Below are 16,461 nucleotides of genomic sequence, written 5' to 3'. Positions count from 1 at the left end.
CCATCGTCCTTACTTGAATTTTCCCAACCATGAGTCAGCAATGGCTGCTCCCAAGATGGGAGTGAAATAACAGAGGCTGCTGAAGGCGTGGTACACAGATGTGGAAGTGTCTTCACTCCAGTTCAGGTAATACAGGAAATACAGGGTCAGCACAGCTAAGCAAAAGAAAAAAAAAGAGAGAGCCAAAACAAAATAGATACATTAAAATATTTATGGAAGAAAAGAACATTTGATAAGATCTTTGAAGGTGATCTTGACCTTCAACAGTCCAATCTATGAAGCAACTGAGGAGTGACTGTTGGGCAGTAGAAGGGCCCTTGGGAATTGTGGTAGTAAAAGGGGCTATGCTTAGTCTACAAACGCAATACTGCCTTCAGTCTTTGTGCATATATCATCATTTAGGTCAATCTGAAAGATAAAATGGGGCTTCTAATATTCCTTCCTTCTCCTTCCCCCAAGAATCGGACACGACTTAGTGACTAAACCACCACTCTCTTCCCAGCAACACTATAATCCATAGACCTGAAGGACAGAAATGAATGCCACTGGTGAGAGTTTTTCCACTTATATTCTCATAGGCTGTATTCTGGTTTCCAATACTTTCCTTTCTGGTTTTGGTCTTTATGAGTTAGTAGGTGAAATCCCATCAGGTATTTTTGGGGACATCTTCACCAAAGGAAAGGACAAACTGGATGAAGGCAGAAAGAATAGATAAGGGAAATAAGCGCATATAAGACAGATTGTTACAAACATAGGGTGAGAATGAGTGGAGAAAAGTAGGATTGGGAGACACAAAATTACCTTTCATGCCATAATAGGAAAAGCGCTCACAGAATTCATTCACCACAATGAAGACAATACTCAGTGGATAGTTGGAACCACAGATTTTCTAGGAAACAAAAAGATACTGATTCAAGCATGAACAATATTTCCCTGTTTAGACCATTATACTGTTTCACAACAGAAAAAACCATTTAAGTCACCATAATAGGTCATGCGAAGCAATGGTCCCTACTCTTCATGAAACAGCCAGTATCATACTAAAAGTGCTTGCATTGCTGATTTAGCACTCAGAGAAACCATCTGAATATTCCTTTGTCCATCATTCATTTAATTATATGCAACTGCTCAGGCATTTCTTGATACTAGACACCAGGACCTGTTCATCTTTCCACAAGCACTAAATGGAAAGCCTGGGGCACTGGGCAAGAGAACAATCATCCTTATTTCTAGGAACATAACAAAGAGTTGGCCTCTAGAGCATGTGATATCCAGGTAGTTACACTCAGATGTCAGTACCCTGTTTAGCTCCACTGTGTAGATTAATCTTTTTGTCTCTACTTGCGCATTCATTGTGCTGGGAAGAATCTTAGCAATATGAAGACTTTTTGCCAGGCACAGAACCCAATGCAGATTCCTAAAGGTAAGATGATTGGTCCCCTTCACCTTGGGCAGAGAATTCCTAAATCCTGTCAAATTAAATGTCCATTCCATCTATGAAATAGAGATTCTGTAACATTTTCACACTAATCCTTTTGGGCATTAAAAGGACTATGCTATTCAATGCACTGTATCAGTCAGAATAAAAGGAATATCATGTTTTATTTCAAATCCCTACCCATTATGATAGTCCAACCAACATGAGAGATGGAAGTATGTGTCCTTGGTTCAACTGAATCTTAGCATGAGATTTTCTTTTAGTTGTTTTTTCATATACCTAAGATGTATGTATGTATATATATGTATAAGTAATGTACAAGATGTATATGTACATACATCTTTGTAAGCAGCCTTAAATTCTTTGGGACCAGAAAATATATGACTAATTAAATAAATGATAAATCAATAAATTAATATACTCATTCTTTTATCCATATGGATAAACAGCCCTCCAAAATATGAATATATATTAATATATAATAAAAAGTTGCTTGAAAGAGAATAGTCTTTTTATTTTTCCAGTTCACAGCTTAAGAGTCATGCAACCTGAAGTTTACGTAACACGCTTCTACTAGCTGTGTAACACTGTCACTGGTGGTACTCAGATACTGATCCAGTCATTGTCACTACACCTACCTTTCTATTTTAGTTTTGTTATTCCAAAAAACTACCATATCTAGGATACTACTTAATACTACTTCTTTGCTTGTAGTCAGAACTCAATAATACTTGCTGTAGGCTCTCTTCTTACAGGATTTTGATATGAGGATTAAATCCCAAGTGTATAAAATAAAACATCATTGTTACTTCCTTGTTTCTCTGTCCTTTTGCCTACTGTAAACTGGAACACAGTAAGAGAGGCCAAATCTATTCTAAAACTTCTCTTGGTGTCCAGCATAGACTCTGTGTACAGGGGAAATTAAGGGCTGAGTTTTGGAGTTTTTTTGGAAAAGAAAGAACAATCATGTACAGTTCTCTAGAAAGAGTATTTGCCAAGTTTTCATGGACATGCAAATTGTTTTTTCTTAGAAACTCAGAATATACAATGAAATACAGCCAAGTCCTAGATACCCACTGAAGAACTCTGACCACCTCCTGCTGCTGCTTCCTCGCCTAAGTTAAAAGAAACTCCTGTTTAGATCTGGTTTACAGGTTCAGTCTAATTCCAAGAGAGAAAAGTTTTTAATTTCTAATACAGCTCAACCTGAAGCTGCAGGGGCCAAGGAGGAGAACCAACAGAGTACGTCTGTTCCTGTAAGAGGCAGAGATGAATCCCAGGACTTACCGGAGATGGTTTCTTTGGAAAGTTGGAGGACTGAGGTGGTACCTCTTCAGTGGAGACAGGTAAAAAAAGAGTTTCCTTGGATTCGTTTTTCTGGAAGGGATTCATGGTTGGCTCCTCACTCTCTCTCTCCCCAAGCATTTGGCTTTGGTAGGCAGTTGGGACAGCTGACAGCTACTGTGAAAAACGAGGACTAGGTTTAACCCTGTGCCCAGTAAGTGTCCCGCTTTAGCAGCTGCCTGCAAAGCAGAAAGCTATAGGAGAAGAAAGGATTGGGTCTCAAAGACTAATTCAAAAGAATGTTTATATAAAAGGTAGAGGTCAGGAAAGTGAGACTAACAAATCATGGAATGAGGTAGTATAATACTGGAGAATTGCAAATGAGTGAAAATAGTTAAGAATACAATGCCTGAAGCATAGCCTGGAGCACAGATTTTAAAATTTCAGGGTGATAAGAGCTGCCATTTACTGCACAGCTACTGTGGGTTTTTCCAGTAGTCATACAGGGATGTGAGAGTTGGAGTATAAAGAAAGCTGAGTGCCCAAGAATTGATGTTTTTCAACTGTGGTGTTGGAGAAGACTCTTGAGAGTCCCTTGGACAGCAAGGAGATCCAACCAGTCCATCCTAAAGGAAATCAGTCCTGAATATTCATTGGAAGGACTGATGCTGAAGCTGAAACTCCAATACTTTGGCCACCTGATGTGAAGAACTGACTCATTGGAAAAGACTCTGATGCTAGGAAAGATTGAAGGCGGGAGAAGAAGGGGATGACAGAGGATGAGATGGTTGGATGGCATCATCAACTCAACGGACATGAGTTTGAGTAAACTCCAGGAGTTGGTGATGGACAGGAAGGCCTGGCGTGGTGCAGTCCATGGGGTCACAAAGAGTTGGACACGACTGAGCGACTGAACTGAACCGTGGGGAAGGTTTATATACACACACATTATATCTACATGTTCTAATTCTAAATATCCTCATTTTACAGGAAATAATGTCTCAAGAGGTTGTGTTAGTAGTCCAAAGTCAGGTGGCCAGTAAGTAGCAGATCTGGAATTTTCACTATGCCATTACAGATAGATTAGTATCAGTAACGCCTAAGGTCATTACTTAAGAATGAAATCAATGGAGATAGAAACATAGGAACATAGAGAAACTGAAATGCATTGAAGAAGGAGTTATTTCCAAGCTGAATTTGGACAGATCAAAAAATGTTGATTTTTGGTTTTCAATATTATGAAGTTCAGCTAGAAGAAAAATGGAGACTAAACCAAAAAAGAAGCCAGGAAACAGGAGAATCCATTATTTTATTTTAGAATAGGATATCCTAAGATTTTATCCCTCATCAGAGATGGAAGGAATCCTAAATCTAAAGGAGAACATGTGTTTAGCAAGGTGTATGAATACTAAATCATCACATAGAAATGAACTGTATTTAAATATCAGCAAAAACAGAGAGAAGAGAGAATTTTAAAAATTATACCATCTAATAGCATAAAAAATACCAAGGAATAAATGTATTGAAAGATATTGATACTAAACACTAAAACATTATTGAAAGAAATTTAAATGTCCAAATAAATGGAGAGACATACCACGCTCATGATTTGGAAGGCTCAGTAAAGATGTGAGAAATCCCCAAACCAATCTATGTTTGCAAGACAAAATCCAACAGGTCTGTGAGTGTAGAAAATGATGAGTTGATTTTTAAAATGAATATGGAGATACAAAAAGCCAAGAACAGCAAAGGCAACCTTGAAGAACAATAATGGCAGATTTGTGCTACTCAGTGTGTGTGTGTGTGAAGTAGCTCAGTCGTGTCCGACTCTTTGTGACCCCATGGACTGTAGCCTACTCTGTCAATGGGATTTTCCAGGCAAGAATACTGGAGTGGGATGCCATTTCCTTTTCCAGGGGATCTTCCCAGCCCAGGGATCGAACCCAGGTCTCCCACATTGCAAGCAGATGCTTTATCATCTTAGCCACCAGGGAAGAACTACTACTAGCACTGCTCAGTAGGAAACCAATTATGAAGCTATAGTAATTATAACAGAGGGAACTAACACTAAGATAGACAAGGCAACCAATGTAACAGAGCAGAGTGCAGAAAAAGACAATTGAGGCATCACTGAGGACAAGTACGACATTGCAGTGCAGTGGAGAAAATGACAGTGTTTTCAGTGAAAAAGAACACCATCTGGATACTCATAATATATTTACCCTTATTTTACATCATGCATAAAACTCAGTTCTATATAGATTACAGATATAACTGTTAAAATTTAAAAAATTAAGCTTTTAGAGGAAAACATAAGAGAACACCCTTATGACTGTATAAGCCAAGGTTTTTTAAATAAAACATTAATGGCAATCATAAAAGAAAAACAACTGATATATGGGACAGTATTCTCAGCCTCCCCATCCATCACCAATGCCCGGAATTTACTCAAACTCATGTCCATTGAGTTGGTGATGCCATCCTGAGAGAGTCAATTCCCAGGCAGGTTAATAAGAAATCTGGGGTTCGCAGAGAAGGAGAGAGGGGTCTGGGGTTTTCAAGGAGGAGGAAAGGACACATTTTTCTTTTTTTTTTTTTTTCTCTCTACATTCTTTAGTCTTAGTCACATAAACTGGTTTTTTTTTCCTTTAATCCCAGAACTGATGATTACACAACAAACAACTCAGTTTAAACTCTGTACTAAGGATTATATAACAACAATGTATCCTGCTTGAGGACAGTTTCTCCTTCCTGAATACCTTCTGACTAATCCTGATATCTTAGAATGTATATTAGGGAGTGGGTCTGGTAGGATCTTTCTATTGTTAAGTTGTAATCCTGTTATCCTAAAATGTAACTTGTGGGAGTGGGTCTGGTAAAGTTTTCACAAATTCTGTTGATTTATTGTAATAACTAATTTTAAACGTATATAACTCCCTTGCTAACACTGGCAGGGGGTGCAGGGGGGCACTCTCCATCTCCCTTCTGATGTCTATGTCAGAAGCTTTCTCTGTCCCTTTTCTTACTTTAATAAAACTCTGCTACACAAAAGCTCTTGAGTGATTAAGTCTGGTCTCTGGTCCCAAAGCTAAATCTTCTTCTTTGGAGAAGATGAATCCGACATTGTTCACAATAAAGCTAGCAATCCAACCATCTCATCCTCTGTCGGTCCCCTTCTCCTCTCACCTTCAATCTTTCCCAGCATTTTTTCCACTTAAAGATACCATTAAGAGTAAAATGAAAACTCACAAAGTGGGAGAAAATATCCACATTACTTTACATATAATGTCAGAGGATTTGTGTCCATACTTATAAGTCACTTCAAAAATCAATAACAAGATTCATATTCAGATTTTCAAGTCTTTTGCAATTATAAATAATACTGCAATAATAGCCTTGCAAATAAATTGAATGCATCTGTAGAACGAATTTCTGGAAGTACAATTGCTGTGACGTAAAATGTTTTTAAATTTTTTAGAACTGCCGATTCATTTCCTATTTTCTATTGAGTTGTTTGTTCCCTTCTTGTAAATTTGTAAGATTTACTTTTATATAGTTTATATTAATTCTCTATCACCCTCTATGTTGCAAATATGATTTTTTGTAGACTTTTAAAATTAAATATAACTTAAAAGGCACAACTGTAAACCTCAGTACTTCTTACATATGTGTAACTCATACAGCCACCACACAGGTAAGATTATACATATATTTAATAAATATTTACTTATAATAAATATAATAATATATATTACATATATTATGTATTAAGCTACTCCTATGAATTGAGTCACTCCCTTTGAAGAAATGTAAAATTTAAAAAATATGTCAGGAAAAAAGTGATAGGAAGCTATATTAAAAACATTAGCAAAATATTGATAGTTGTTACAGCTCAGTAAGTTCATTATACTATTCTATTTTTCATAATTAAAGGTTAAAGAATCCTGGTTCATTACTAATAAACTGTATCTATCTCCATGTTCCTCTTCTATCCTTTGTCCCTGCCTCTCTCAACCCTAATGAATTTTTTGTTTCTCATTCACTTATTTTATCCCACATAAGTGTATCCCTAAACAAACAATATATTGTTATAAATGCTTGGTTTTGAACTTTTAAAAAAGACATTAAATTTTTAAAGCTCTGATTACAATAATTTTGTCAAATACAATAGTAATATTAGGTCAAGTTAGAAAAGGGTGACTTCTGAAAAGACTAAAGGGCATATCATACATTTTAAAATTTGACAAGCACTAAAGCTTTAACACATGACCACAAAAAGGGGTATGAGATAAATTGGTAATTGAGGATGCCATTAAAAAAAAGGGGGGTAAGTTAGAGAACTTTAAGAGCTTGGGACACAAAATGATGAAACCGAAAGAAAGGAACAGTATTTTCTAAGACAAAAATGATCCATAGAAAGCCAAACATGCATAGCATATAGACGAGGACACATCTGGAGTGGCCCTACAAGAGTGAGATGTGGATCACTTAGGAGAAGCCCTGGTAAGGTAGAGAGCCAGAAGCATGGTCATAACAAAACTAAGTTGGGCCTACTTGGCTGGCAAGTATAGTTTTCATATGTCTTGGCTGAAAACAAGTGAGTAAGATACCCCAATAAGCAACCCAAGAGTTCCAAATTACATTAAAGAGATTCATCCAATATATCCTTAAAAATACTTGTATTCTTACTTAGAATAGAAAACATTTAAAAATACAATTCATTATTGTACAGAGTTTCTGAAGGAGGAGAACTGGCTTAGAAATATTTTTATTGCTCCAATCAACTAAAGTATTAAGCTCTTCACAGATACTCAATGAATGTTGAATATGTACATATTAAAATAATAAACAAGTTAAATAAGCCATCGCAGTCCCTGTATCTGTCTTCTATACTCTGAACAAGTTTTTCTCATTAAATTTTTTTCCTCATTAAACTGAGCACCATCTTATTTTAAACTTCCATTTGTGTCTCTTATTTTATATCCACCCAAAGTGGTATTAGACTACTAAGGTGCCAGGAAACTCCTAAGCATATGAACTCTCTTTTCCCCTGATTAACTATTGAACACATCTACCACCTCCATCCATCAGATCAGTCACTCAGTCATGTCTGACTCTTTGCGACCCCATGGACTGCAGCACACCAGGCTTCCCTGTTCATCACCAACTCCTGGAACTTGCTCAAACTCATGTACATCGAGTCGGTGAGGCCATCCAAGTATCTCATCCTCTCTTGCCCCCTTCTCCTCCTGCCTTCAATCTTTTCCAGCATCAGGGTCTTTTCCAATGAGTCAGTTCTGTGCATCAGATGGTCAGGGTATTGGAGCTGTAGCTTCAGCCTCAGTCCTTCCAATGAATATTCAGGTCTGATTTCCTTTAGGATAGACTGGTTTGATATCCTTGCAGTCCCAGGTAGTCTCAAAAGTCTTCTCCAACACCACAGGTCAAAAGCATCAATTCTTCATCACTCAACCTTCTTTATGGTCCAACTCTCACATCCATACATGACTACTGGAAAAACCATAACTTTGACTATATGGACATTTCTTGGCAAAATAATGTCTCTGCTATTTAATATGCTGTCAAGGTTTGTCATAGCTTTTCTTCCAAGGAGCAGGCATCCTTTAATTTCATGGTTATAGTCACCATCTGCAGTGATTTGGAACCCAAGAAAATAAAGTCTCTCACTGTTTCCATTTTCTCCCCATCTATTTGCCATGCAGTGAAGAGTTGACTCATTGGAAAAGACTCTGATGCTGGGAGGGATTAGGGGCAGGAGAAGAAGGGGACGACAGAGGATGAGATGGCTGGATGGCATCACTGACTCGATGGACGCGAGTCTGAGTGAACTCTGGGAGTTGGTGATGAACAGGGAGGCCTGGCTTGCTGCGATTCATGGGGTCGCAAAGAGTCGGGCACGACTGAGCGACTGAACTGAACTGATGAGACCAAATGCCATTATCTTCGTTTTCTGAAAGTTGAGTTTTAAGCTAGCTTTTTCACTCCCCTCTTACACTTTCATCAAGAGACTCTTTATTATTTTTTAAATTTTTTAAATTAATTATTTTAATTGGAGGCTAATTACTTTAAATATTGTAGTGGTTTTTGCCATACATTGACATGAATCAGCCATGGGTGTACATGTGTCCCCCATCCTGAACTCCCCTCCTACCTCCTTCCCCATCCCATTCCTCAGAGTTGTCCTAGTGCATCAGCTTTGAGTGCCCTGTTTTATGCATTGAACTTGGACTGGTGATCTATTTCATATATGGTAATATACATGTTTCAGTGTTATTCTTTCAAATCATCCCACCCTCACCTTCTCCCACAGAGTCCAAAAGTCTGTTCTTTACATCTGTGTCCAAGAGGCTCTTTAGTTCTTCACTTTCTGCCATAAGGGTGGTGTCATCAGCATATCTGAGGTTATTGATATTTCTCCCGGCAACCTTGATTTTCAGCTTGTGATTCATCCACCCCAACATTTTGCATGACATACTCTGCACATAAGTTATATAAGCAGGGTGACAATACACAGCCTTGATGTACTCCTTTCTCAAGTTGGAACCAATCCGTTGTTCCATGTCCAGTTCTAACTGTTGCTTCTTGACTTGCATACAGATTTCTCAGGAGGCAAGTCAGGTGGCCTGGTATTCCCATCTCTTTAAGAATTTTCCACCATCTCCACATTCATTGCTATAACCCAACTTCAGCACCCAGTCATCAGCTCACCTACATTACTGCTATCCTCCTCCCTATTCTCCTTCTAGTTTTGTTTCCCATTTGCTGACAGGCAAATCTAGCATGCTGGACTATGAACTGTTTTGTTTAGTCGCCCAGTTGTGTCCAACTCTTCGCGACCCAGAGGACTGCAGTGCACCAGGCCTCACTGTCCCTCACTATCTCCCAAAGTTTGACCAAGTTTATGTCCATCGATTTGGTGATGCCATCTAGCCATCTCATCCTCTGATGCTCTCTTCTCTTCCTGCCCTCAATCTTTCCCAGCATCATGGACTTTTCCAATGAGTCAGCTGTTTGCATTGGATAACCAAAATACTGGAATTTCAGCTTCAGCATCAGTCCTTCCAATGAGCATTCAGGATTGATTTGCCTTAAGACTGATTGGTTTGATCTCCTTGCTGTCCAAGGGACTTTCAGGAGTCTTCTCTAGCACCACAGTTTGAAGTCCAGTTCTTTGTCACTCCACCTTCTTTACCATCCAGCTCTCACAAACTTACATGACCACCAGAAAGACCATAGTCTTGACTCTAGGGACCTTTGTCTGCAGAATAATGTCTCTGCTTTTCAACACACTGTCTAGGTTTGTCATAGCTTTCCTGCCGAGTAGCAAATGTCTTCTGAGTTCATGGCTGCAGTCACCAAATTGGGAAAGGAGTACATCAAGGATATATATTGTTACAGCTACAAAAGTGATTTTAGAGCCCAAGAAGAGGAAATCTGTCACTACTTCCACCTTTTCCCCCTCTATTTGCCATGAAGTAATGGGGCCATTAAATATTAAGAAGATGTGGCAACAATACACAGAAGAACTGTACAAAAAAGATCTTCATGACCAAGATAATCATGATGGTGTGATCACTCACCTAGACCCAGACATCCTGGAATGTGAAAACAGGTGGGCCTTAGAAAGCATCACTACAAACAAAGCTAGTGGAGGTGATGGAATTCCAGTTGAGCTGTTTCAAATCCTGGAAGATGATGCTGTGAAAGTGCTGCACTCAATATGCCAGCAAATCTGGAAAACTCAGCAGTGGCCACAGGACTGGAAAAGGTCAGTTTTCATTCCAATCCCAAAGAAAGGCAATGCCAAAGAATGCTCAAACTACTGCACAATTGCACTCATCTCACACGCTAGTAAAGTAATGCTCAAAATTCTCCAAGCCAGGCTTCAGCAATACGTGAACTGTGAACTTCCAGATGTTCATGCTGGTTTTAAAAAGGGCAGAGGAACCAGGGATCAAATTGCCAACATCCAGTGGATCATGGAAAAAGCAAGAGAGTTCCAGAAAAAAAGTCTATTTCTGCTTTATTGACTACGCCAAAGCCTCTGACTGTGTGGATCACAATAAACTGGAAAATTCTGAAAGAGATGGAAATACCAAACCACCTGACCTGCCTCTTGAGAAACTTATATGCAGGTCAGGAAGCAACAGTTAGAACTGGACATGGAACAACAGACTGGTCCCAAATAGGAAAAGGAGTACATCAAGGCTGTATATTGTCACCCTGCTTATTTAACTTATATGCAGAGTACATCATGAGAAATACTGGGCTGGAAGAAGCACAAGCTGGAATCAAGATTGCTGGGAGAAATATCAATCACCTCAGATATGCAGATGACACCACCCTTATGGCAGAAAGTGAAGAGGAACTTAAAAGCCTCTTGATGAAGGAGAATGTGGAGAGTGAAAAAGTTGGCTTAAAGCTCAACATTCAGAAAACAAAGATCATGGCATCTGGTCCCATCACTTCATGGGAAATAGATGGGGAAACAGTGGAAACAGTGTCAGACTTTATTTTCGGGGGCTCCAAAATCACTGCTGATGGTGATTGCAGCAATGAAATTCAAAGATGCTTACTCCTTGGAAGGAAAGTTATGACCAGCATAGACAGCATATTAAAAAGCAGAGACATTACTTTGCCAAGAAAGATCCGACTAGTCAAGGCTATGGTTTTTCCAATAGTCATGTATGGATGTGAGAGTTGGACTGTGAAGAAAGCTGAGCACCAAAGAATTGATGCTTTTGAACTGTGGTGTTGGAGAAGACTCTTGAGAGTCCCTTGGACTGCAAGGAGATCCAACCAGTCCATTCTAAAGGAGATCAGTCCTGGGATTTCTTTGGAAGGAATGATGCTAAAGCTGAAACTCCAGTACTTTGGCCACCTCATGCGAAGAGTTGACGTATTGGAAAAGACTCTGATGCTGGGAGGGATTGGGGGGCAGGAGGAGAAGGGGACGATAGAGGATGAGATGGCTAGATGGCATCACCGACTTGATGGACGTGAGTTTGAGTGAACTCCGGGAGTTGATGATGGACAGGGAGGTGGCGTGCTGCGATTCATGGGGTCACAAAGAGTTGGAATTGACTGAGTGACTGAACTGAACTGAATCAGGCCATATGGGCTTCCCTGGTACCTCAGCTGGTAAAGAGTCTGCCTCCAATGCAGGAGACCCCTATTCGATTCCTGGGTCAGGAAGTTCCCCTGGAGAAGGGATAGGCTACCCACTCCCATGTTCTTGGGCTTCCCTGGTGGCTCAGAGAGTAAAGAATCTGCTTGCTATACGGGACACCTAGGTCAATTCCCACCTAGGTTGGGAAGATCCCCTGGAGGAGGCCATGACAACAGACTTCAGTAGTCTGCCACTCCAGAATTCCCAGGGACAGAGGAGCCTGGTGGGCTATAGTCCATGGGGTTGCAAAGAATTGGACACGACTAAGCGACTAAGCACAGCACGGCAAATGGGGCCAGATGCCATGATCTTAGTTTTTTTTAATATTTAGTTTTAAGCCAGCTCTGTCACTCTCCTCCTTCACTCTCATGAAGAGGCCCTTTAGTTCCTCTTCACTTTGTGCCATTAGAGTGGTATCATCTGCATATCTGAAGTTGCTGATGTTTCCCCTGTCTATTCTGATTCCAGCTTGTAAATCATCCAGCCTAGCATTTCTCTTGATGTGCTCAGCATATAGATTTAAAAAAACAGGGTGACAGCAGACAGCCCTGTCATACTTCTTTCTCAATCTTGAGCCAATCAGTTGTTCCATACAGGGTTTTAACTGTTACTTTTTGATCAGCATACAGTTTTCTCAGGAGACAGGTAAGATGGTATAGTATTTCCCATCTCTTTAAGAACTTTCCACAGTTTATTAGAATGAATAACAGGAAGAAAAGGAATCAGTAATGGCATGGAAGAGTACAATAGTACTCCCAAAGAAACACAAGGGAATCAAAGAAAAAGAAAAGAAAGAAGAGATGCTTTATAAAACAAAGAACAAAAAAGAAAAAAATTAACATAACGAATAACACATACTATAAGAGAAATAAAAATCAAGTGTATCAACTTTGAACTAAATGTTGATAGAATTCTCCTAATAAAAATAGAAAGTGTCAAACTGTTTAAAAATGAAACACAAAATACACCGTTAACAAAAGATATAGTTAAAACAAGTGAAGTGAAGTGAAGTGAAGTCGCTCAGTCGTGTCCGACTCTTTGCGACCCCGTGGACTGTAGCCCACCAGGCTCCTCCGTCCATGGGATTCATCAGGCAAGAATACTGGAGTGGGTTGCCATTTCCTTCTCCAGGGGATCTTCCCAACCCAGGGATCAAACCCAGATCTCCCACATTGCGGGCAGATGTAAAACAATGTAAGCTAAAAAGTAAAGCAAGAGACACTAAGATTTTGTGAACTTGCAAACTAAAAGAAAGCAAAGGTGGAAAAATTAGTATTAAACAAGGTGGTATTTAAGCTTAAAATCACACACAAAAAAAAAAACAGAGTAAAAAATTTATTATACAATGATAAAAATTTTAATTCATTTAAAAGTAAAACTATAATACGGTATTAAAATAGAACTCCAGTCCTAAAATAAGCTGAAGTCTCAAGAAAGTGGTAGGCTATTTTCCCATGGGAGTTAAGTAAATGCAAAGGAAACAATCAGACTAGGTTCATCTTGGAAGAGTCTTTGACCAATAGGGTCATGTAGGGTGGCAGAGTAGCCATCACACGTATGGAACTTTTATCCAGTCTGAAGTCTGAGGGCCAAAGTTATTTAGCAACCAACAGACATACATTCATTGCATAATATGACGTGTAGCTGGAAGTTTCCTGTGGGTTATTTCACTGAAGCCCAGAAAAGTATCCAATAAGATAACACTAAATATATGCCAGACTTGGACAGATCAATGGCAAATTTTAAGTCAAGTATCTCTTTTCCTTTCAAAATTCAACATTTTGAAATTTTATACAGTCAACCATAGAGAGTTGTTTGTAAAAAAAGAGAGATTTGTAAATGCCCAATGCTGACCTGCTTAAGAATCTTCATTATCATTAGTTTCTTCTATTTGATACTACCAAAGAAAACGTAGAGGAATGAGAACTAGAAAATCTACCCTATTAAAGAATCCCTAGTACCTTAAGGTACTCTTAAAGGAATAATAAAAGTTCTATTTTATGGAATTCCTCCAGCTTCTTGGTGTTTTCACTAAGATGATGAAAGTAAGTTGATAGAGAAAATAGGAGAATCTAAATGCCTCAAACTATAATCAATACTTCCACAAAATACCCACAATATTAAGAAAAGTGAAGAAAGATAATACTCCTACTTATTTTAAAAAGTTCTATAATGAAGGGGGAAACCCCTACAAAATTTGAGAATATATAATTTTTACTATTATCCATAATAGTTCAAGGATTATATGCCCAGCAGAAAAAAATGTTTTTTGCTCTTAGCAAGTGGTAATTTGAACAATTCTCTTCCATTCCAGCTATCTGAAAGAGTCACAGGATAAAATTCAAATTCTTTTGCATTACACAGTAGGCCCTTCTTTAACTCCTGAATACCTTTCTGTCTCCCACTATGTCCTCATAGGCACCCTTTCTTACCTAGGAATAGTGACCTATATGCAGTTCTTCAAATTTTAACAGGTTCCTTGTTGCTTTGTCTTAGCCCATATCTTTCTTTTCTCTGCCTAAGAGGTCCTTCCCTCTTTCCTTCACCTGGGTAATTTCAACTCATCTTCAGGACAGCATTACTAATGTCTCCTCTCCCTCTCCAGGCTGAATTACCTCTCTTTTGTACTCCCATAATATTCTGTGTATACCTTTATGACAGTCCTTACATTACTAATTTGTCTCCTATCTTCCTCATTGCAGGTTTAGTTGCTAAGTCGTGTCCAACTCTTACGACCCCATGGACTGCAACCTGTCAGGTTCCCCTGTCCATGGGATTCTCCAGGCAAGAATACTGAGTGGGTTGCCATGTCCTTCTCCAGGGGATCTTCCCAACCCAGGAATTGAACCCGGGTCTCCTGCATTGCAGGCAGATTCTTTACCAACTGAGCTACGAGGGAAGCCCATATTCCTCATTGAATGATAATATTTTTAGGACACCTACCATATCTGATCTACCTGTGTATTCTTTTCCTTTGCAGCTCCATGTGGCATATAAGATCTTAGCTTGCTGACCATGAATTAAACCTGTGCCCCCTGCATTGGAAGCTCAGAGTCTTAACCATTGGACTGTCAGGGAAGTTCCTAGTTTGTTGTTTATATAACAGGTCACATGGCCGACTATCTTTTTGATAGATTGTATTGCCAAGCCCTGATAAATGTTTTTTGAAAGTCTAAGTAAATTACATTTATTTGTACTCCTCATATACACATTATTATAACAATTCAAGAATAATGGTAACTACTATTTATCTCTGCTGCTGCTGCTGCTGCTGCTGCTGCTAAGTTGCTTCAGTCGTGTCCAACTCTGTGCAACCCCATAGACGGCACCCCACCAGGCTCCTCTGTCCATGGGATTTTCCAGGCACGAGTACTGGAGTGGGTTGCCATTGCCTTCTCATTTTTTCTCTACTATGCACCAAACACTGTGCTAGAATGTTTTTTACTATCTATTTCTTATTTAATTGTGACACTCTGAAATGTAGATATCATAATTATCATTTCACATTAAGAAACTGAGGCTGAAAGCTCAGAGAATATTCCCAGACCTGCATTATATATGGTGGAGGTGGTGGAGGTCAGATTTCACATCCAGGTTTTTCTAAAACCTCAGCATATTGAACAGGAATAATTATCCAAGTACATAAAGCTAGAGTACTACTTTCTCCCCAGTAACATTAATTAGAGTATTTGTTATAAATTAGGTACACCCTGAAGGAGATTAAGAACTACAAACCTCTAGTTACATAATAAACAAGTTATGGGGATATAATATAAAGCATAGGGAACATGGTCAATGATACTGTAGTAACTTTGTATGAGATAGATGGTTTCTAGACTTACCACAAATTTGGAAAACTCAGCAGTGGTCACAGGACTGGAAAAAAGTCAGTTTTCATTCCAATCTCAAAGAAGGGCAATGCCAAAGAACGTTCAAACTACCGCACAAATGCACTCATTTCACACACTAGCAAGGTATGCTCAAAATCTTTCAAGCTAAGCTTCAACAGTATATGAACCAAGAACTTCCAGTTGTACAAGCTAGATTTAGAAAAGGCAGAGGGACCAGAGATAAAATTGCCAACATCCGTTGGATCATAGAAAAAGCAAGAAAATTCCAGAAAAACATCTACCTCTTCTTCACTGACCATGTGAAAGCCTTTGACTGTGTGGATCACAACAAACTGTGGATAGTTCTTAAAGAGATGGGTATACCTTACCTGCCTCCTGAGAAACCTGCATATAGGTCAAGAAGCAACAGTTAGACAATGGACTGGTTCAAAATTGAGAAAGGAGTATGTCAAGGTTGTATATTGTCACCCTATTTGTTTAACTTATATGCAGAGTACATCAGGTGAAATGCCAGGCTAGATGAATCACAAGCTGGAATCAAGATTGCTGGGAGAAATATCTACAACTTCAGATATGCAGATGATACCACCCTTATGGCAGAAAGCGAAGAGGAACTAAAGAGCCTCTTGATGAAAGTGAAAGAGGGGAGTGAAAAAGTTGACTTAAAACCCAACATTCAGGAAACGAAGATCATGGCA

General features: G+C 39.0%; 1 protein-coding gene across 7 annotated transcripts in view; it reads right to left on the bottom strand.

Annotated features, from left to right (window-relative positions):
* Window positions 1-16,461, bottom strand: part of SLC15A2 (solute carrier family 15 member 2) — a 131,966-nt gene that overhangs the window by 52,346 nt on the left and 63,159 nt on the right. For 6 of the 7 annotated variants that reach the window (XM_069555407.1, XM_069555389.1, XM_069555396.1 and 3 more), the window contains 3 exons: window positions 2,726-2,896; window positions 802-889; window positions 14-155 (listed from right to left, as the gene is read on the bottom strand). In XM_069555407.1, the coding sequence (XP_069411508.1) occupies window positions 14-155; window positions 802-889; window positions 2,726-2,896 (401 nt within the window). Of the gene's footprint in view, window positions 1-13; window positions 156-801; window positions 890-2,725; window positions 2,900-16,461 lie in introns of all 7 variants that reach the window. The other variant, XM_069555430.1, reaches the window with a different exon arrangement.

This window comes from Ovis canadensis, chromosome 1 (genome assembly GCF_042477335.2).
Source record: "Ovis canadensis isolate MfBH-ARS-UI-01 breed Bighorn chromosome 1, ARS-UI_OviCan_v2, whole genome shotgun sequence".
NCBI lineage: Eukaryota > Metazoa > Chordata > Mammalia > Artiodactyla > Bovidae > Ovis > Ovis canadensis.
Note: the sequence above shows the minus strand (reverse complement) of the source record. Positions and strands in the feature narration are given on the sequence as shown.